At 35.2% G+C, this 23,245-nt stretch overlaps 2 protein-coding genes across 3 annotated transcripts in view; one reads left to right on the top strand and one right to left on the bottom strand.

Annotated features, from left to right (window-relative positions):
• The window catches only part of LOC123532687 (speckle targeted PIP5K1A-regulated poly(A) polymerase-like), a 28,580-nt gene extending 22,403 nt beyond the window's left edge, over positions 1-6,177 (bottom strand). The window contains exons 1-4 of one of the 2 annotated variants that reach the window (XM_053517931.1): positions 6,068-6,177; positions 4,476-4,717; positions 1,910-2,003; positions 475-610 (exon numbers count right to left, since the gene is read on the bottom strand). In XM_053517931.1, the coding sequence (XP_053373906.1) occupies positions 475-610; positions 1,910-2,003; positions 4,476-4,717; positions 6,068-6,121 (526 nt within the window). In that variant the 5' untranslated portion in view covers positions 6,122-6,177. Of the gene's footprint in view, positions 1-474; positions 611-1,909; positions 2,004-4,475; positions 4,718-6,067 lie in introns of those variants that run through there. The other variant, XM_053517932.1, reaches the window with a different exon arrangement.
• An 11,924-nt stretch (positions 6,178-18,101) lies between these two features.
• LOC123531123 (uncharacterized) lies at positions 18,102-22,688 on the top strand. The gene has a single exon (XM_053517930.1). It carries the CDS (start codon positions 20,677-20,679, stop codon positions 22,672-22,674), a length of 1,998 nt encoding a protein of 665 aa, XP_053373905.1. The 5' UTR covers positions 18,102-20,676; the 3' UTR covers positions 22,675-22,688.
• The last annotated feature ends 557 nt before the right edge of the window (positions 22,689-23,245 follow it).

Below are 23,245 nucleotides of genomic sequence, written 5' to 3'. Positions count from 1 at the left end.
TTTATATAACCTTTGATACACTTCTAGCAATTAAATTATTTTCAGTCAAGTTGATGTTTGATCACTGGATTCAAGCGTGCCACTAATCACGATTTCCACAATTATTCTCGAAAAAAATCGGAATTTCACAGGGCGTCTTTAAAATCGACACAAAAATGACCGAAAGCCTAGAATTACTGTTAAAAAATTCAAGCATAGCTACCTTTTGATATAGGCTCATCAACCACAAAAACATCGGTATTTTCGAAAAAGGAAATTAAAATATATCCCCTCTTCTTCAACATGGGCATAACTATATCATCAGTATGGACAATATCTAAATCACTGAAAAACCAATGACTTTCTAGGTATATATTAATGTAGTTGTAAATCCTAAGTATCCCTGTTTGACCCATCAAAATAACAAAACTCAGTCCACTTCCTTACAAATGACATTTCAAATAGAGAACTTGATATTTACATTACATTACATACCATGTAGCTGTGACAGTTTCTCGATGGTTGGTAGAACAGGAGGATCCAAGTTCTGCAGGTAGTTTAGTACCATCAATGTAAGAGCATAGTTTGACAGCTTTGTGCTGGCCTTCTGGTTACCAGAAACTCCCTTTGCCTAATAATACAATAAATGTTTCTAGAATTCTACCCTTCTCATATTATGTTAACTAGGTTTTGCTGCTATAATAGGCTACTGTATTTTATTAACACAATGCTTGTTAGTTAACTGTAATGTGTCCCACACTTGTCTTAAATTTATTTTGTTAGGCACAACTTCTTACCAGCCTAGGGTCAACTTCCCTGCATGGAGTCAAGGAGGAAGACTGTACTGGTAGTAAGTATACAACATTTTCTGATTGGAATTAACTGTCAATAACTGACTTCTTAAAATAAAAGCATCTTGTACAGCTGAAATTTGTTGTTTTTTTTTTCAGTGTAAGGCTGAAATATCTTTCACCCAAGTGTACGTAGCCTATTTAATTTTTCACAAATGGTGAGGCATGAGTGAAAATATATCATCTAAAGTGAAAGATATTCTTTTATCCTGCATGAAAATGTGCCTGTGAATTATCATTTTTACATTATTTCTTTTTTAGTTCTGACCAAATTTTACTTGTTTTGTACATTAATTTCAACATAATAGCAAATGATTAGCAATTCACAAACTCTTTACAGAACAAGTGGATGAGTCCCCTACTGGAACATGACTTAACCATCTCAACTGCAGTATAACATAATGATCTGATATCTGTCAGGTGTGACAGCTTAAACGATTATTAGATATTTTGCCAATTTGTTAACATATTTGTTACTTTACAATTTGAATTTACTTAACATATTCATTCTTAAAAAGAAATGTTCCTAGAATGGTTCTTTAAAAGAAATGTTCCTAGGATAGTAATGATAAATTTTGCCATCAATATGAATTTATTCCAATAATACCCAGTGGGACTTTTAATGGATGTGTATGCATCAGACCTAGGGTTCAGCCAAAAATCAAAAGCCTGAAAATTTACTTTCAAAGCCTGAAATATCCTTTTTCAATGGTTATATTGCCAATTTTTGCACTCAAAACCTGAAATCCGGACCACTCACAAGTCCTGAAAAATCCCAGGCCTGAAGTATACGTCAAGAAAACAAGCTTAATATTTCAATGAATTTCTCCCAACATAACAGAACATATGATACAACTACAGGCTAAACTGAACAATTATAATATAAACTGAATAAAGTATCATTAAGAAGGAACAAGTTCAGTGAGTCTGATTTTTTCCCCATGGTGTTGGAGTTAAAAGTTGGAATTTAAAATTTCAGACCCACCAGACTGGACAAAGTCTTAAATGCGAGGGCAACTAAGTTTTGTAACAGGCGGGAGAAAAGTATGGTGATGGACAAAGCCATTATTTATTCTTACCTTTCCCCAATATCGTATAGCATAAACCAGTAGTCTAACTCTACTGTTGAGTACACTATACAGGTATAGTAACTTTGTATTCTGAAGGGCCAATCTGTGTGAATAGAGAACACATCATACATGTAAAATGAAATATATACAATACAGAACAGAACAGGCATACCCTTGGGATGTCTACATTACTTCCTGTATAGGTTTTCTTTCCCATTTTTGTTCTTCATTTATGAAGCAAAATTTCAAATTACTGAAAAAAGTTTTGAAATTTGTGTACAGATATAATACTGGAAAGTCCACCCATAGTTTTCAATTTAGATTCTTTAATGTAGACATTTAGTAATGTATAGTGTAAGTATGCCATATCTATCTGTATGAAAGGGGCCTCACATTTCGAGGTCCCACACCTCTGCACCACATATATAACACTTGCAATACAGCTGAGTACTCTTCCATGGATGCAATTAATTATAAGTGAAGATTGTCCTATTTTAATTGTTATAACATGATCTGTGACTATAATTCTTTCTTGATATGTTCGCCATCAAAACAGGCCAATAAACAAGGAGTGGTAGATCACTATATCTTACAAACTTTCTAATTGATGGTAAATATCCTTTTACTTTGGTCCTGACATAGCTGGTCCGTTTAAAATTCTTTAGCTAGTAAACATCCAGATTAGAAATTTCAGTCACTGAAGGGTGCTATTTTTCCCTATTTTAAAAAAGGCCAAGATTTTCGACAAAGTACTCAGGTATCAAGTGTGTAATATATGAAATTTTCTGACTTATATAATATATTCAAAGTGAACAGACATTTTCCATATAAGCCATCAAATTTCATTCTTACATTTGTCGGAGATACTACACTTCTCTGTACTATTTTTTCTACTGACTACTTCAATATGCTGTGAAAATCACTAATATTGTTGGCTTTCTTGGTAGTGATTAACCCATAAAATTAAATCTTTAATATAAGCTTCTTTCACGTCAATTCTTAAATTCATGTGCACATCAAGAGGCCATTTGGCCAAAAAAACCCACAAAACTTTGCTAAGAAGTTAGAATGATTTTGTAATACATTAGTATGTGATCATGAAATAAAATAAAATACATGCTGACAAAGAACAAGATGTTAAATGATATGGGCAGGGCATGTGGTGCATCAGTGTACAATAAGAAGTTGACCAGTGCATTATCCTTGCATCTAGGATAAGTCACATAGTCATATAAACACATTAAATATTGTTTCATTTCTTTCAAGACAAAATGTAGGCCCTTTTGATAATTTTATAATAAAACCCAATATGAATAAGAATGCATGCAACTGTTATTTTAAATTGACTAAATTGTTACACTGTACTGAAAATAAGAAATTTAAAATTCTAAAATTCAAGAATGTATGTTAAATCAATTCATATAATTTCATTCCCACAAGAAAATACATGTAAATTTTAAACCAACAGTGGGCTTACTGTGCTTATATGTTGTTTTTTTCCCCATTCAGCCTTCAATAAATCTTTGTTCAAAAAAGTAGGCAGGCTTACTTTGCACATTCAAGTATATGTCACAAAACTGCCTGGCAAAGATATTCTATCAATTTACAGTCAAACATGTATTTAGCAGCCAGCCAAAGGAGTCATACAATGTGGCCACTAAAGGCAGATGGCTGTTTAAGTCAGGTTGAAATTAGAACAAACAAGAGCTGTCTCCATAGGATGACACATGCCCCCGATGGCACTTTGAATGAATAGTTATGGCCAATGTTAGAGTTTAGGACCTTTGACCTACGGACCTGGGTCTTGCGCGTGACACGTCGTCTTACTGTGGTACACATCCATGCCCAATATTTTTAAAATCCAAGCATGAATGACAAAGATATGGACCGGACACGCCCATCAATGCACTATGTTGAAATATGACCTTTAACGTCTAAGTGTGACCTTGACCTTTGAGCTACGGACCTGGGTCTTGCGCACGACACGTCGTCTTACTGTGGTACACATTTATGCCAAGTTATTTGAAAATCCATCCATGGATGACAAAGATATGGACCGGACACGAATGCACTATCATGAAAAATGACCTTTAACGTCTAAGTGTGACCTTGACCTTTGAGCTACGGACCTGGGTCTTGCACGCGACACGTCGTCTTACTGTGGTACACATTCATGCCAAGTTATTTGAAAATCCATCCATGGATGACAAAGATATGGACCGGACACGCCCAACTATCATGAAAAATGACCTTTAACGTCTAAGTGTGACCTTGACCTTTGAGCTACGGACCTGGGTCTTTCGCGCGACACGTCGTCTTACTGTGGTACACATTCATGCCAAGTTATTTGAAAATCCATCCATCGATGACAAAGATATGGACCGGACACGAAAATTGCGGACAGACTGACAGACCGACAGACTGACAGACGGTTCAAAAACTATATGCCTCCCTTCGGGGGCATAAAAATCAATATGGAAAATAAGCTGACTGACTGCTTAAGGCAAGTGGCTGCTTAATACAGGTAACCCCTGGGGCAGGTTTAATTGTATCAGAACGTTCTGATATCACTTACTTGTTATTGACAGACAGATCACACTTCACGTCACAGTTGGTGTATCTGAACCTGACCAGTGGACACCTGTTACTGGGGATAACCTGTACATCTAGAATACCCTCTAAGTTGTCTATCAGTATACGTGATATCAGTTTACACTGGTCTGTCATTCCCATCTTGTCTAGATCAGAAGGGATCAGTGGACCCCATTCTTTCTCCTTCAGAAATCTGAAGTCTCGCACAAATGGTAGCTTGATTGGCTGAAAAGGAGTTCATTTTAACATGAAACAACTCTCGTACAAGCATCCTGGCTCACTTCAGCAATTAACAAGGCCCATGGCTGGTTACCTTGTATTTTTTCTGTTTGGATCATCTGAAATCCCGGATAACTCAAGCAGGTTACAATCAACTACAATATATTTCAGCTTTAGAATCTGTATACACAATGATTCAAGAAATTTTAAGTGTCTTCATTTCAACTTTAATAAGTTTTCACATAGTTACTGTTGCTTTCAAACATTGAATATGTGGTAAGTATGTGGCTATTTGTTACTTATAATGTAACAAGAGCTGTCTGTAAGACAGCCAGTGCTCGCCTATTCGAATTGTTGTCCCAGAAGCAGGAATATTACCTTAAATGTTAAAATATCTATAGAATTTCAATCCAGTATCTGCATTAGTTTTGGACTATCTTACATGCAAAACTTTAACCAGAATTTTCCAAGTCCAAAAGGAGAAATAATTTGACCAAACTGCATGTCTGAGTTATAGGACTGTTATAACACCAAACACACATGTGAAGTTTCCATTCAATATCTACATTAGTAATGGAGATAGTAACTGGCATGCAAAACTTTTACCAGGACTTTCCAAGTGCAAAAAGGGGCATAATTAGGCAAAAATACATGTCAGAGTTACGGGACTTTACACAGTGAGGTTGATTATTGACCTCGAAAAAGAGAAAATAAGCCCAAAGCTATATGCCTTCAAATGGTAGCTATATGTACTTGCATAAAAAACTTTAACCGAGGTGTGATGCCAATGCCTAAGCCAGGGTGAGTAAAATTGCTAGACTATTCTTCAAATATTTAAGCTACAAATGAAACATCCTGCTCTTGTTTTGTCATGTACTCATTTTTCAACTCAAAATGTCTCTAGTGAAATATCAAGAATGACCACAGAATAAAACTCATAAAATTAAAATGTGTCAGTTCGCTCTTTGTCAACACCAAGAAAATCTGTAAAAAGATCCTTTGGAAGCAAAGAATAAAACCAAGAAGAATAGTAGCAGACTTGGTTTGACTGAGTCTATTCATAAGAGGTACAACATTCTTTAAAGGAACAATTTCTTTCTTGCACTAGAACTCCCTGAACAGAAATAGCTCTAAATCAAAGTCAGACTTCACTGCTGCACAGAAATAGCTCTATATCGAAGTCAGACTTCACTGCCACACAGAAATAGGCTCTAAATCAAAGTCAGACTTCCCTGCCACACAGAAATAGCTCTAAATCGAAGTCAGACTTCACTGCAGTGTTATTCTGTCTTCAAAAGCTGCACTGTATTTGTATGCTTTGCAATTAATTTTTGTAACCATGGTAACAGTTTTTACCTCGAGTTCCCAGGTCCTACCATGCATTGTACTCAGATCCAGGAAAATGTCCATGTCGCAGCCACTCAATCCAAATCCATTGACAGACGAGCCAAACTGGTTCACAGTGCATCCTGCAGTAATCAAATGTGCTAACTGCAACATATTATCACTATCACTTTGCTCTAAAATGGGCCAGCACTGATCTACAGATCGTGGGGTCATGAGGTTGATCCCCGGCAAGGTGTATGTTCTCCAAGAATATTTTACAGGAAAACCAATTCTAACGATCCTACTGCCTGACATTACATATCTGAAATACTGTTGAAAAAAAGCGCTAAATCCAAAACAAGCAAATTCGTTGAATTGGTATCCCCTGCCGAAAGGGCTTGTGGTGAGGAATGGCAAAAAAATATATCTAGCAAAAAGTTAAGGATGTTACTAAGAAGAAAATAATTTCATTATTCATTATATCATAGTTAAAATCATTTTAACAGAAAATGAATGTTTTTTTTTTTTGGGGGGGGGCAGCGGGGATGACCAGGTGAGGGTACAAAATTTCACATGTTGATTATATTGATGGAAAATTAAAAATGATGAAAAAAAAAACACAAGAGGGCCATAATGGCCCTATATCGCTCACCTGTCATCATTGCACTTAAGGACAAGAAGGTTAAAAAATCCTAATCAAGATCAATCAAAAGAATCATGAGAAAATATAGTTGAAATTTTCTTGAAGGTACAGATATGTCAAAATACACCTATAAATTGGAGATACCATCCATGTTGTACCACAGGGAAGTGGTCTCGGTTTTTCCCTACGGCCAATAATACAAAAGTTACTAAATAAGCTATTTATAGTAACATAAAAGGGAAGTAATTAAAACAAGAGGACCATGATGGTCCTGAATCGCTCACCTATCTCCACATGACCCAGTGTTCAACTGAGTATGACATCGTTATTTCTATTATTTGACATAGTGACCTAGTTTTTGAGCACATGTGACCTAGATATCATCAAGAAAAAAAATTCTGACCAATTTTCATGAAGATCCATTGAAAAACATGGCCTCTAGAGAGGTCACAAGGTTTTTCTATTACTTGACCTAATGACCTAGTTTTTGAAGGCACGTGACCCACTTTTAAACTTGACCTAGATATCATCAAGGTGAACATTCTGACCAATTTTCATGAAGATCTTGTGAAATATATGGCCTCTAGAGAGGTCACAAGGTTTTTTCTATTTTCGACCTACTGACCTAGTTTTTGACCGCACATGACCCAGTTTGAACTGACCTAGATACATCAAGTGAACATTCTCACCAATTTTCATGAAGATCCTTTGAGAAATATGGCCTCTAGAGAGGTCACAAGGTTTTTCTATTTTTAGACCTACTGACCTAGTTTTTGACCGCACTGTAACCAGTTTCATGAACTGACCTAGATATCATCAAGGTGAACATTCTGACCAATTTCATAAGATCCATGAAAAATATGACCTCTAGAGAGGTCACAAGGTTTTTCTATTTTTAGATCTACTGACCTAGTTTTTAACCCCACATGACCCAGTTTCGAACTTGACCTAGATATCATCAAGATGAAAATTCTGACCAATATTCATGAAGATCTCATGAAAAATATGGCCTCTAGAGAGGTCACAAGGTTTTTCTATTTTTAGACCTACTGACCTAGTTTTTGACCCCACGTGACCCAGTTTCGAACTTGACCTAGATATCATCAAGGTGAACATTCTGACCAATTTTCATGAAGATCTTGTGAAATATATGGCCTCTAGAGAGGTCACAAGGTTTTTCTATTTTTCGACCTACTGACCTAGTTTTTGACCGCACATGACCCAGTTATGAACCTGACCTAGATAACATCAAGCTGAACATTCTCACCAATTTTCATGAAGATCCATTGAGAAATATGGCCTCTAGAGAGGTCACAAGGTTTTTTCTATTTTTAGACCTACTGACCTAGTTTTTGACCGCATGTAACCTAGTTTCGAACTTGACCTAGATATCATCAAGGTGAACATTCTGACCAACTTTCATAAAGATCCCATGAAAAATATGGCCTCTACAGAGGTCACAAGGTTTTTCTATTTTTAGATCTACTGACCTAGTTTTTAACCCTATGTGACCCAGTTTCGAACTTGACCTAGATATCTTCAAGGTAAACATTATGACCAATTTTCATGAAGATCCATTGAAAAATATCACCTCTAGAGAGGTCACAAGGTTTTCCTATTTTTAGACCTACTGACCTAGTTTTTGACCGCACATGACCCAGTTTTGAACTCGACCTAGATATCATCAAGGTGAACATTCTGACCAATATTCATGAAGATCCATTGAGAAATATGGCTACTAGAGAGGTCACAAGGTTTTTCTATTTTTAGATCTACTGACCTAGTTTTTGACCCCACATGACCCAGTTTCGAACTTGACCTAGATATCATCAAGGTGAACATTCTGACCAATATTCATGAAGATCTCATGAAAAATATGACCTCTAGAGAGGTCACAAGGTTTTTCTATTTTTAGATCTACTGACCTAGTTTTTAACCCCACATGACCCAGTTTCGAACTTGACCTAGATATCATCAAGATGAAAATTCTGACCAATATTCATGAAGATCTCATGAAAAATATGGCCTCTAGAGAGGTCACAAGGTTTTTCTATTTTTAGACCTACTGACCTAGTTTTTGACCCCACGTGACCCAGTTTCGAACTTGACCTAGATATCATCAAGGTGAACATTCTGACCAATTTTCATGAAGATCTTGTGAAATATATGGCCTCTAGAGAGGTCACAAGGTTTTTCTATTTTTAGACCTACTGACCTAGTTTTTGATGGCACGTGACCCAGTTTTCGAACTTGACCTAGATATCATCAAGATGAACATTCTGACCAACTTTCATAAAGATCCCATGAAAAATGTGACCTCTAGAGTGGTCACAAGCAAAAGTTTACGGACGCACGGACGCACTGACGCACGGACGGACGACGGACGACGGACACTGCGCGATCACAAAAGCTCACCTTGTCACTTTGTGACAGGTGAGCTAAAAAGTTATTGTAAGTGAACAAAAGGAGGATCTGCCAAATAAAAACAAGAGCACTGCAATGCAATGCAAATGCAGAGCAATATACACACAACAAGAGGGCCATGATCGCCCTATATCGCTCACCTGTTATCATTGCACTTCTTGTCCTCAGAAAAATATCTAAGTCCAAAGGACAGGAACAACAAAGGGAAGAAATTTAACCAAAAAGAAAAAAAAATTCTTAAAAGGTACAGATATGTCAAAATACACATAAAAATTGGAGGTACCATCCATGTTGTACCACAGAAAAGTGGTCTCGGTTTTTCCCTACAGCCAAATATAAAAAAGTTACTAAAAACAAGCTATTTATAGTAACGTAAAAGGGAAATAATTAAAAAAAAATTATTGTAAGTGAACAAAAGAAGGATCTGCCAAATAAATCTGTTGACATAAATGAAATTTTAGATCAGTATCTTCATTAGTTACAAAGATATACCCATTTTAATTTGAAATAAAGGGAGGTAATTTGACATAAAATCAGTCCATAGTTATCTACCCTGATTGGCTCAGTCCAACTAATGACAATAATGAAATTTCAAATAAGTCCTAAACTGATATAAATCCATTTTGATTACAATCAGGGGAGGTAATAAGATATAAAATAACTCTGGAAGCTAGGATTGGATCTGATTTGTCAAGGAATCCAAGATTTATTGTTGATGAAGATATTCTGGAAGTTTGTATCAAATAAAACCATAAATGAAGTCTCTATATGGCTGCAAAAGCCAAAATAGCCAATTTTGGACTTTTAAGGGGCCATAACTCTGGAACCCATGATGGAATCTGGCCAGTTTAAGAAAGGAACCAAGATCTTGTGGTGATACAAGTTGTGTGCCAGTTTGGTAACAAGAGGACCATGATGGTCCTGAATCGCTCACCTCTTCCCACATGACCCAGCTTTGAGTACGACGTCGTTTTTTCTATTATTTGACATAGTGACCTAGTTTTTGAGCTCATGTGACCCAGTTTTGAACTTGACCTAGATATTATCAAGATAAAAATTCTGACAAATTTTCATGAAGATCCATTGAAAAATATGGTCTCTAGAGAGGTCACAAGGTTTTTCTATTATTTGACCTATTGACTTAGTTTTCGAAGGTACGTGACCCTGTTTTGAACTTTACCTAGATATCATCAAGGTGAACATTCTCACTAATTTTCATGAAGATCTCATGAAAAATATGGCCTCTAGAGAGGTCACAAGGTTTTTCTATTTTTATACCTACTGGCCTAGTTTTTGACCGCATGTGACCCAGTTTCGAAATTGACCTAGATATCATCAAGGTTAACATTCAGATCAATTTTCATGAAGATCCATTGAAAAATATGGCCTCTAGAGAAGTCAAAAGATTTTAATAATTTTAGACCTACTGACCTAGTTTTTGACCGCAGTTGACCCAGTTTCAAACTTGACCTAGATATCATCAAGATGAACATTCAGACCAACTTTCATACAGATCCCATGAAAAGTATGGCCTCTAGAGAGGTCGCAAGGTTTTTTTTATTATTTGACCTACTGACCTAGTTTTTTAAGGCACGTGACCCAGTTTCAAATCTGACCAAGATATCATCAAGGTGAACATTCTGACCAATTTTTATGGAGATCCATTCACAAGTATGGCCTCTAGAGAGGTAACAAGGTTTTTCTATTTTTAGACCTACTGACCTAGTTTTTGACCGCACATGACCTTGTTTCGAACTTGATCTAGATATCATCAAGATGAACATTCAGACCAATTTTCATACAGATCCCATGAAAAATATGGCCTTTAGAGAGGTCACAAGGTTTTTCTATTATTTGACCTACTGACCTAGTTTTTGAAGGCATGTGACCCACTTTCGAACTTGACCTAGATATCATCAAGATAAACATTCAGACCAACTTTCATACAGATCCCATAAAAAATATGGCCTCTAGAGAGGTCACAAGGTTTTTCTATTATTTGACCTACTGACCTAGTTTTTGATAGCACGTGACCCACTTTCAAACTTGACCTAGATATCATCAAGGTGAACATTCTGACCAATTTTCATGAAGATCTCATGAACTATATGGCCTCTAGAGAGGTCACAAGGTTTTTCTATTTTTAGACCTACTGACCTAGTTTTTGACCGCACGTGACCCAGTTTCGAACCTGACCTAGATATCATCAAGGTGAACATTCTGACCAATTTACATGAAGATCTTATGAAATATATGGCCTCTAGAGAGGTCACAAGGTTTTTCTATTTTTAGACCTACTGACCTAGTTTTTGAAGGCAAGTGACCCAGTTTCGAACTTGACCTAGATATCATCAAGATGAACATTCTGACCAACTTTCATAAAGATCCCATGAAAAATGTGACCTCTAGAGTGGTCACAAGCAAAAGTTTACGGACGCACGCACGCACGGACGGACGACGGACACCGCGCGATCACAAAAGCTCACCTTGTCACTTTGTGACAGGTGAGCTAAAAATAAAATGATAAATGAAGCTGCTATTGTGCAGAAAAGGTCAAAATAGCTAATTTTGGCCCTATCAGGGGCCATAACTCTGGAACCCATTATGGGATCTGGCTGGTTCAATACAGGAAATGAGATCTTATGGCGACACAAGTTTTGTGCAAGTTTGATTAAATTCAAATCATAAATGAAGCTGCTATTGTGCAGACAAGGTCAAAATAGCTAATTCTGGCCCTTCCAGGGCCATAACTCTGGAACCCATAATGGGATCTGGCCAGTTCAACAAAGGAACTGAGATCTTATGGCGACACAAGTTTTGTGCAAGTCTGATTAAATTCAAATCATAAATGAAGCTGCTATTGTGCAGACAAGGTCAAAATAGCTAATTCTGGCCCTTCCAGGGGCCATAACTCTGAGATCCATAAAGGAATCTCGCCAGTTCAAGAAAGGTACCAAGATCCGAGAACTGTTTATTAAGAGGGGGATTGAAGAAGCTGTTGATAAAGCATGTGCCCCATCTGAAGTAATGATATTTTTAGGTGTTTTATTCAACAGCCGTACAATGACTATGCAGGTCTGTCACAAATTGACATACGGGCCTTATTTTATCTGTAGTGTAAATGCAGGTATTGCATCATCTTTTTGTAAATTTTTGAGTTATTGAGGTAAATGTCAGATTTCACGCATGAAATACCTCTCATGTTTTTCTGTATTTCATAACTTAAATTTCCATGTAAATTTCATTAAATTCTGTTCAGTAATAAGAAAGTTGATATTTTATAAACTTCAGTAATTTATGTTTTTATCCCCAAAACCACTATAATGGGCCTCAAATTGTCAATTTAAATCCGCGCCAAAGTAGTTAGATTCCCCGGCTATATCGTGAATCCCGTGGAAACACAAATAGTCGGAGCTCACGGCTTAGCCGTGAATCCCATGAAATTTAGTATTTGGCGGGACATTATCCTTTAAATAGACTGGACTAGATATGCCTTGCGCACACCACCTTACGACTTTATAGACGAATCTATGTCTGAATTATTTTCTTGCTAGAAATTTATGCTCGATCGAGGTAAGAAATTTATTTGTTAGATTTTTGTATGATTTTTGCATTACGATTTTTATTTGGTAAATTTTTGTGCATTCTACAGAATTCTGTAACATTTACTTTTCGGCACATGATTTTGGCTAGTTTCGGTATGTCAGGATGATTTATTAAATTTTTCAGACTTTTGTAAATTATTTCGAAAGAGGAATCTAAAATGTTTCATTTATATAAGATGTAAAATTTGTACTGAAATTTGTAACATGATATTTATAAAGTACTTTGTTTCAAAAACTTATGTCAAACATTTCGTTATTATGGAACGCCATTACTGCATTGTATTGTTATGTATAAAATTATATGGCAAGTCTAGTGCCATGTTTGTAATATATTATTGTATTTTGTAATTGTGTGACAGTCTATTGCACACACATACAATGTCCGTTTTAGTGTATGGCATTAGATATTATATGGATGCCAACTATCATATAACGTTTGATTTACATTGAATTTTGTTAATTTGTAGTTGTAAATAATGGCTGCAGTTTATCATGTCCGTATCTATAATGTTTCCTCATATACTTTTCATATCATTTCATACTTTAACTTTAGTCTTTTAAGTAAGTAATCTTTGTAATAATGGAAGTAATAAGTGACGTATTTTAATCATGTGACGTTTGAACTTAGTAGCACATATATTTTGTATAAGTAGCACGTATTATTTATGGGAGCCTACGGAGGTATGGTATACCCAAAGGAGCAGTTTTATGCCCTGACTTATTTGTTTTGCTATGGTGCTTACCATATGTTATATATTTTAGCTTCTTCCGCCAGACGATTTTTCCTGGTGATGTCATAACCCGGAAGTACAATGCCCGAGGTTCACTTGTCTTCACTCGCCTGGATGTGATATTCCCAGCGCAGAGCTTTCGTCCCATGGTTGTGCCGTAAACCGCAAAGACGATGATTTTTGTTATCCTCTGAAGTCAGCTCAGGGATGCAATCACCTACCACCATAGGGAGCCAACACGGAATCAACGTATTCACGGTTTAAAGGGACTGTATTTTGAATTTAGAAGCTACATTTTGTTTGTGCTACTTAAAGTTCACAATTGAATTAAAGAACTGTGTCACGTCAGATTAGAATGGAATTTAAGAACTTTTGTATCTAGAGATACTGAACTTTCTTTTTTTTTTTCTTTCTTATAATCAGTTTTTTTTTTCTTTTCATATCTATTCATTGTAAATAATCATCTTATGTAAATAAATTTGTAAATATTGTAAAGGGTGTTGATTTGTTCTGATGGTTGCTGTCGCCGGTACGGCCTTTCCTGTCACAAGGTCACAAAGGAGAGACTTGAGGAGATTAAGATGTTAGTGTCATCCTGGTTAAATAGAGATTCAGCATCTTTGAAAGATATCCAACAATTGCTCGGAAAATTAAATTTTGTCGGAGCATGCGTAAGATCAAGCAGGGTTTTTATAAACAGGATCTTAAATTGGTTAAGAGAATGTCACGCTGCTCATTGTGATATCTATACTATCCCCTCAGTAGTCAAAAAGGATCTGTCTTGGTGGAATGAATTTTTACCTCTGTACAACGGTATCTCATTAATCGATTACGGTGACTGGTCAAACACAGACAGCGTTTTCAGTTCTGATAGTTGTTTGACAGGTTGTGGAGGTATTTGTGGTAATAAATTTTTCCACAGCACTTTTCCAGAATTCATTTTAGACAAGAACTTAAGTATCACAAGTCTAGAGATGTTGACAGTTATGGTCTCTTTGAAATTATGGGGAGCTGAGTTACGCAGAAAAAAAAGGTTAACATTTTCTGTGATAATCTAGCTGTTTGTATTGTCATAAATACAGGTAAGGCAAGAAGCACTTTCCTACAACAATGTTTGAGAGAGATTTGCTTCATTGCTTCAATACATGAATTCCAGATAAGAGTGTCACATCTAACTAGTAGTGAAAATCGTGTGTCAGATTGTTTAAGCAGGTGGCATGTTGATCCTCGATATGCTGCAGAATTTTATAGTCGGGTTCCTCAAGTCTCTTCCCTTGTAGATGTCACAGTCACGGAAAGTCACTTTAGATTTCTTCATGATTGGTAATTCTTGTTTCAGGTTCAGAGTTTAAGGTATTGAAACAAGAACTTAGACACTCCACTCGGTCAGCCTTTGCAGAAGGGACAAACAAAAACCTACGTATTCAGTGGGAAAGCTTTATTTTATTCTGTTTATATTTTAAACTATGCTTTTTACCAGCGTCAACGTCAACCTTACAACTGTATGCACACTTTCTTAGTAGAACGTTCCTATCTGTTGACAGTATAAGAAATTACATCTGTGGTGTCAAAACTTTACATTTGTGTTTAGGATATAATATTGATCATATTAATTCATACTTGATTAATCTCTCACTTAAAGGAATACAAAGACTGAACCCAAGATCAGTCAAACGAGCTGAACCTATTACTTTAGAAATTTTATTACAAATACATGATAATTTAGACTTTTCATTTCCAGAAAATACGGTCTACTGGTGTTTATTTTTATTCGCATTTTTTCTCGTTGCCAGGAAATCAAACTTGGTTCCTTCTAGTACTTCTGACATAAGAAAAGGTCATTATTTAAGCACTAAAAGCGTACAATATTTCGGAAATTATATCCTGGTTCATTCAAACTGGTCAAAAACTATTCAGTTTGGAGAAAGAGAGGTAATTAGTCCTTTATTAAGACTTAAAGATTCAAGATTATGTCCAGTAGTAGCATATGAACAACTCCAGACATTAAAATTACATAGACATAACCATATCTTATTTTCTCTTCCTAATGGCTCTTATATTACATACCATAAGTTCCAGAAAAAGTTAAGGGAATGCATCGGTTCAATAGGTTTACATCCTAAGCTCTTTTCAAGTCATTCTTTTCGACGCGGTTTCACTACCCCAGCTCACAGGTCAAATATTCCACCAGAACATATTCAACTCTTGGGTGACTGGAAGTCCGATGCCTATAAATCATATTTAGAACTAAATTGGTCCGATAAGATAGCCATTTTATCACGTATGTTTGATACTATTCAAGATACAAGTTGAGGTTTTCTCATTACAGATATACGAGTTCACATAATATCTGACTCCATAGCCAAGAATGTAGATGGTATTTGGTACACGAAGGTTCATGCATTCCCTGGAAGTAATCTGGTTAGAATTACAGCCAAGATACAACGTGAACATTATTTAGTTGAAAAACCTTTTACAATTATACATATTGGGACCAACGATATCAATTCACACGATGAATTGTCAGTAGATCAGATTTTAAGTTATTTCAATAACCTAATTACTTTGATCAGATCCATTTCTTCTACACATATTGTCATCTCCAGTATTTTGCCTCGACCGATAGATTATACATTAACGAACGAAAAGGTTAAACTTGTAAACAAACGGTTGGAAGCTAAATGCAAAGAACGCAATTGTCAGTTCATTCATTCATATCGGCCTTTTTTCTATCGAGGTAAACCAGTTTCAGACTTGTACGCAGTAAGGGATGGGGGATTACATTTAAACTGTGAAGGTACGCGTCTATTAAAGAAATTTTTCATTCATACAATATCACATTTACTTAAAGGAAAATTTGCTATGTAAAATGATGTTACCAAAGACCAACAGGTGGTACAAATATAGTCATATCTTGGTAAATTTAGGTTCACAACTCACTGTGAACATATGTTGTTGACACAATATACAATAATTAAATTTACAATTGGTATTTTTACAAAACCTGTATATTTCAACCACTGAAAATTATAACTATATATATATAGTGATGGAATCACGGTTAAAGTTGACATATGAATGAATGTAGTGATGTTGGATTATTGAGTAGGATTAATACAAACATGTATTGGAGACCTTAAAGGGAGAACACATTCCTTTGGTCTTTTACACTCATATAGTGATAGTAACACTATTTCACTTATGGGCTTTTCCCCCTCTTAAAGGAGGTATATTTACTCCTTTGAGGGTTTTAGGACTTGTAGTAATGGTATCCTCACGTTACTCTTGTCCTTACTTAGGTTCTCATTCTAACATCTCTGCATTCATTCATTCACACTATTTTATACATTATACATATATTTGTAAATGTGCTTGATATGTGTTATTATGTGATATGTGCTATTATTGTAAAATTTATCCTTTGCAGTTTATTCACAGTACGACAAAAACTGTAAGTGTGGATATAGTTGATTGCTTGTTTTTTGTTACCATTGCTTGCTTTCAAATTGCTTTACATTTATGTTATAGCAGATTATTTTGCATTGTCATATTTGACTGCTTTGCCTTTTGCTTTACATTTAAGCTTACCAGTTTACATTTGCTTTACATTTAAGCTTAACAGTTTACATTTGCTTTACATTTAAGCTTACCAGTTTACATTTATAAGTTGCTTATTGCGACCTTCAAATTATATTTCTTCCTTTATTTGTTTGCTTGTTTTTTGTTTGGCTGGGAGTTGGCGTATTTTGTTGTATTCAAATATTGTTTTTGTAGTAAGAGGTCACTTGATGAGTTAATTGTAAATTGTCTATCTGATCATTTATATATTGTTTAGAATAACTTGAAGTGAATTTCTAAATAATTAATTAGTTAAGACATTAATTGATTGTAAATACATTTATATGTGTCTGAAGCTCTAATAAATCATTAAACATTCGTTCAACGTTTCTGGTTATGACATAATTTAGAGCATTTTGTTTACTATCAAAATCTTTTAATTATGGAAATATAACACCCTTTTTGATTGGTTATCTGTTATTCTCCTCTCTTAGGTCATAGGTTATTTTACACACTCAGTTAGGTCACAGGTCATATTTGTATTCTTACGCCGTAGTTAATAAAAGAATATACTTTCGCGCCTTTCAGCACAGTTTTGTCAGACACATATCGAGAAAGATGTTCTTTTGAAAATTGCCACTCCCACCCACCCATATATAATACTTTTCATTTGAATCCGCTTATTTATTATATGAAAGGTTGAATTTTGTTATACATTTGTGTTTATATACATAAAAACTGAAAATTTCAGTTTTATTGATTATTATACATATATTTAATATATATTAGTATACATGTTTCATTGTTGTGATACAGCAGATTATGCAGTTATCTTCTGAAATTTGCATGTTTGATATTGCTGTGTTATGCTTGCTATTTATTGTTAATATTCATGCAAGCGTATTTTGTTGTATTCAAATAGTGTTCCTGTAGTAAGAGGTCACTTGATGAGTTAATTGTAAATTGTCTATCTGATCATTTATATATTGTTTAGAATAACTTGAAGTGAATTTCTAAATAATTAATTAGTTAAGACATTAATTGATTGTAAATACATTTATATGTGTCTGAAGCTCTAATAAATCATTAAACATTCGTTCAACGTTTCTGGTTATGACATAATTTTTATCTATGAAATCAATTTTACCAGTATTTTGTAAATCTACGTTTTTATGTAGCACCTCCGGCAAGTTTGTCCGCTATATATGTATAGCTTAGGTAATTTTAAATGAAAGTTTATCATATACTAAAACATAGAAACCGAGAGTCATAGTCTAATGGAATCTGTATCAGGATATGATTATGTTTGCAGCTAAAACAAACACATAAAAATCTATTGTTAAATGAGCGTTCCTTGTCATCGTTACATTTTAGCTCATATTTCATATCAGCTGAATTTCAGTTAACGATTAGCAGCAACCTTTGTAATTACGTATATAATTGACAGACACAGATTAAAAAGATATAAGATTAAACAAGTAGATACCAAAACAACAGAAATGCAACTGTTGCATGCTCGGTTTGAATATGAAGATGAATACTTACCGTTCATGAACAGGCTCAACATGAACCGAACATGGAACATTTTCATTCATGTCTTATTAGGCGACCTGTGGTGCGCCACTTTTTCTGTTGGACTGAGTCTATTTTCACGGACGGAAGTGAAAATAGAAGTGAAAATGAATAGTACCGTCCAGGCCCTCTAGCCCCGGGTTGAACAGATCTCACCATCTTTACATGTAACAAATACCAAAATACAATTTAGAGAAACATACGGCGGTGTATATGGAACTTTCTTTGAAATGTTCTAGAAGGCAATGTAAAATTGTGCATGTAAATATTTAATGTATGTACACAGATGATAATATAATAAAGGCTAAATATATGTTTCAACAAATATTCTTTTAAACTCAATTATTTTCCCTGTTTATATTTATGATTTTGTATTTTGTGTCTTGATGAACCGCTTTGTTTGTATCAAGAATGATGACGTAGAATTTTTAAAAAAATGTTGCTTTTTATTGACGCTTTTTTCCTGCCTGGTAGGTCGGATGTAAAGAATGATGATGGCGCTTAACATAGATCTAGTTTGGAATGGCCTCAAGTAAATGTTGACACTAAAATCAAAATGAATGCTCCATGTATATATGACCCCTACTCTGTCGCTAATTTCAGTTAAAAGTGTGTGCTATTGTTTCCGTGATGACAATTATTCATTATTTGCACATAATGAGAATTATTATTATCTTTTTTATAAAGACCGAGTTACAATGTAGTTGTTTCTACAGTGTAAGATAATTGTTTAAATGTGTTTTTGATATACTGAAATAGATTTACTAATGCGAAAAGCTTAAACGAATTTATTTAGCAGATAAAGATAGGAACATACAATTGTACATTAATGTTCACGATGGGGAAATTTGTGGTCAAATTAAAAGGGTACAAAGAAACTGGCTGCAAAATGGCAATATACGTCTGTATTATATTACAACAGCGAGGCTGTGGCCAGCCGAAAATGAAGTGGACGCAGGATGAAAATGAAGTTGATCGGCGTAGTTGGGACTGAGCCGTTTAAGGCTTGAGGGCGTGGGGGAGGTGTATCCTCCATCTGTAAGTAGATATAGAAGATATTCCCCAGGAAGAATATGAAATCAAGACTGAATATCGTAGAATTTGACGTACATTTGGTGGCTTACTCATGTTCATAAACACATTTTTGTTTTTACATTTATATTATGAGTTGTGTCGTAAAAATTCGCGGACTGCTCAATACAATCTTATCAACCCAATGTTTATTCTTTGAGATAATATGTATTTTCTCGTTTATTTTGAAAGTGAATGAGCAAGCTGCATGTACAAAATTCTTCGGGTACTATTGTGCAGCTGTAACATGAAACAATATGATCACAGGGCATTTTGTTATTCTTTCTTTCCTTTTTAGTGGGGTGTATGTAACTGAACTTTTCAAAATCACAATTATTTTGAATGAGCGATGATGATGTTATATAAATAAAAAACAGGACCAGACATGTATGATATTTACGGATTTAAATAAAGTCTAATTTGCAGACTTTCTTGCTTGCAAATTTCGAAGGGGCTCCTGCCTGTAGCTATGCAGCATAGCTAAGACTGAAAATGCATTCTGATGTGATACACCGCAAGCAGTAACTTATCAAAATGATGTGGACGCAACCGCATACTCGCGTATAGGCAGCTTCGCGCCCGACAACCGTAGTTCACATGTTATTAATATACAAGAGTAAGAATAAATGGATTTAGCACATTCATCCTATCTATTGTTTATTGTTCGTAGATATCGATAAGCTTATCAAATTTCACGTGCATGTAAAGCAAGTAAATACATTAATATATAGTTTCATTATTCATTTTTGAAAAATGCGATGAGTAACACACTTGTTGGGTTGAAGTGTTTTCAGAAAACAATAGCTTGCGCAAAAACGCAGTAATCTAATAAGAGAGTTACAAATTTGGGTTTTATCATTATTGAAACAGTGTGATTACTTTGCTAGCTTTCTTTTTATATCAAAGCTTTGCCTAGTGATAATGTTGAAATTAATCTAACATATGAAAAAAAACGCAGTGACCTTATAGGGAGTTACTGAGTGACATGATTATACTTAGGTTAGTTTGAAATCTTTGTCTGAAGTGTTTCTAAAGATGTCGGACAAGACTGTAGATGATGTTGCTCCTACTGGAGACACAGTGTTAGGTGAAGAGGAAGGTTTTACAACGACAAACTCTAAAGGGAATTTAAACATAACTGAAAATATGGAGGCAAATGAAGCATTTAATATGGATGTTATATCAGAAGAAATAAATCAAACTGAGGCTACGAGAAGTCATGTTACCACTAAAAACACTGATCAAAACACTAATCAGGAATTATGTGAAGACACAAATGCAGCAACAGAAAACGTAACAACTGAATCACATGAAACCTGTGGTGAAGGTGAAGCGATAGGTGGCTCTGAGGAGACATTATGCAAACCATGTCAGCCTTGTCTGGAAAATGATAAAGTAATCGACTCTATGCTATACTGTATTGAATGTGAGGAATATTTATGCGAGAAATGTGTGGAAATGCATCGAGGCGTTAAACTTAGTAAAAAGCACAAACTTGTTCCAAAAGAAACACCAGACGAACATGGAAAAGAATTGAAGATAAATAAAAAAGAAGAATGTCCTATTCACTTAAATGAATTTATAGAATGGTTTTGTATATCAGATGATAAACTCTGTTGCCCAATTTGCAAAGCAACAGAACACAGTAGATGTCAAAGTTTAGTTGCCATTATAAGTGTCGCGAAAACTACGGAGATACAAACGATTACGCAGGAGATTACAGAAACACAAATTAAACTGAAACATGCAATTGACAAAAAGAGAACAGACATCACATTTCTTGAAGAGGATAGGAATGATTCATTGCGTGTGTTAGAGAAAATAAAAATAGATACTGAAAATACTTTTGAGAGATTAAGTCTTTCACTCAATAAAGAAAACCAGAAAATTGAAGCAAAGTACACGGAACAAAATGAAGACCTCAAAACTGATATTGAACATTATTCGAAAATTGCTGCAAACTTAGATACAACGCTAGCAGTCTTGCAGAAAGAAAACATCTGCGATGAGTACAAATTTATTCAAATGAAGAAAACCGAAGTACACCTGAAATCAGTTCAAAACACTATCTCAAACGACACGTGTAAACCTTTATCTACTCCAATAGGTTATGAAAGAGATAAACTGTACAACGAAAAACTAACCGCCTTTGAGAGATTTGGCTATTTTGATGACGACAAAAGTCTATACAGTTCCTCGGAACCAACGAAGATAAACGTTTTACAGCGTTTGGAGACAAGTACTTTAATATTTGGCGTATGCGTGGTAGGATGCGAAATGATTTTAATTACAGACTGGACAAATCGTGCCATCAAGCTTGTTGACACGTGCAAAGGAAGTATAAAAAGCAAACTTGACGTTCAATCAAATCCGTTTGGAATCTGCAATTTAGAAGAAGGTGAAATGTATGCTGTAACCCTTACTTCGCGTAATTTGATCTTGTTAATCGAAGTCGGGAAAGATGGACATATGATAACCAAAACGTCATTTGGGACAGGCGAACACTGCCGTGGAATTGCACATTGCAGTTCACGGCTATTTGTAGCGTGCGGTGGTCAAGACAATGAAGGACCTGGACATATTAGAATTTTTGATGTGAATGGGAAACTACAGAAAACAGTAATGTCTGACAAATCCGGATATGCAGTTGTTACATGTCCATGGAAAATTGAACATATGCCTGGAAAGAACGTCATGCTGATAACTGATACCAAAATTCTATCGTATATGGACTCTTCAGACAACGTTATCCAACTGGCAAAGGATATCCCCGTATATCCGAGATGGGCTTCTCTATGTTTTGATCCAGAAGGCCGAGTTATGATTGACGATCGTGTTTCTAAATGTATAAAACTTGTTTCAAGCGATTATCGCCTAGTGCAGACAATTGTCGCAGATTTGCCAGAATTGCCGGTTGCAATAGCTTTCGATAGCTCAAATTTTAAACTGTTCATTGCAATGGAAAATATTGATGATTTGTACTGTTTCCAGATCGAACGGAACAATTGGGATAAACCGGCAACATTTTTTTAAAAAGTCGGGACCATTATAACTGTCACAAATTGACATACGGGCCTTATTTTATCTGAAGTGTAAATGCAGGTATTGCATCATCTTTTTGTAAATTTTTGAGTTATTGAGGTAAATGTCAGATTTCACGCATGAAATACCTCTCATGTTTTTCTGTATTTCATAACTTAAATTTCCATGTAAATTTCATTAAATTCTGTTCAGTAATAAGAAAGTTGATATTTTATAAACGTCAGTAATTTATGTTTTATCCCCAAAACCACTATAATGGGCCTCAAATTGTCAATTTAAATTCGCGCCAAAGTAGTTAGATTCCCCGGCTATATCGTGAATCCCGTGAAAATGACAATAGTCATAGCTCACGGCTTAGCCGTGAATCCCATGAAATTTAGTATTTGGCGGGACATTATCCTTTAAATAGACTGGACTAGATATGCCTTGCGCACACCACCTTACGACTTTATAGACGAATCTATGTCTGAATTATTTTCTTGCTAGAAATTTATGCTCGATCGAGGTAAGAAATTTATTTGTTAGATTTTTGTATGATTTTTGCATTACGATTTTTATTTGG

This window comes from Mercenaria mercenaria, chromosome 11, assembly GCF_021730395.1.
Source record: "Mercenaria mercenaria strain notata chromosome 11, MADL_Memer_1, whole genome shotgun sequence".
NCBI classification, from domain to species: Eukaryota; Metazoa; Mollusca; class Bivalvia; order Venerida; family Veneridae; genus Mercenaria; species Mercenaria mercenaria.
This window is presented reverse-complemented; position numbering and strand designations above follow the sequence as displayed.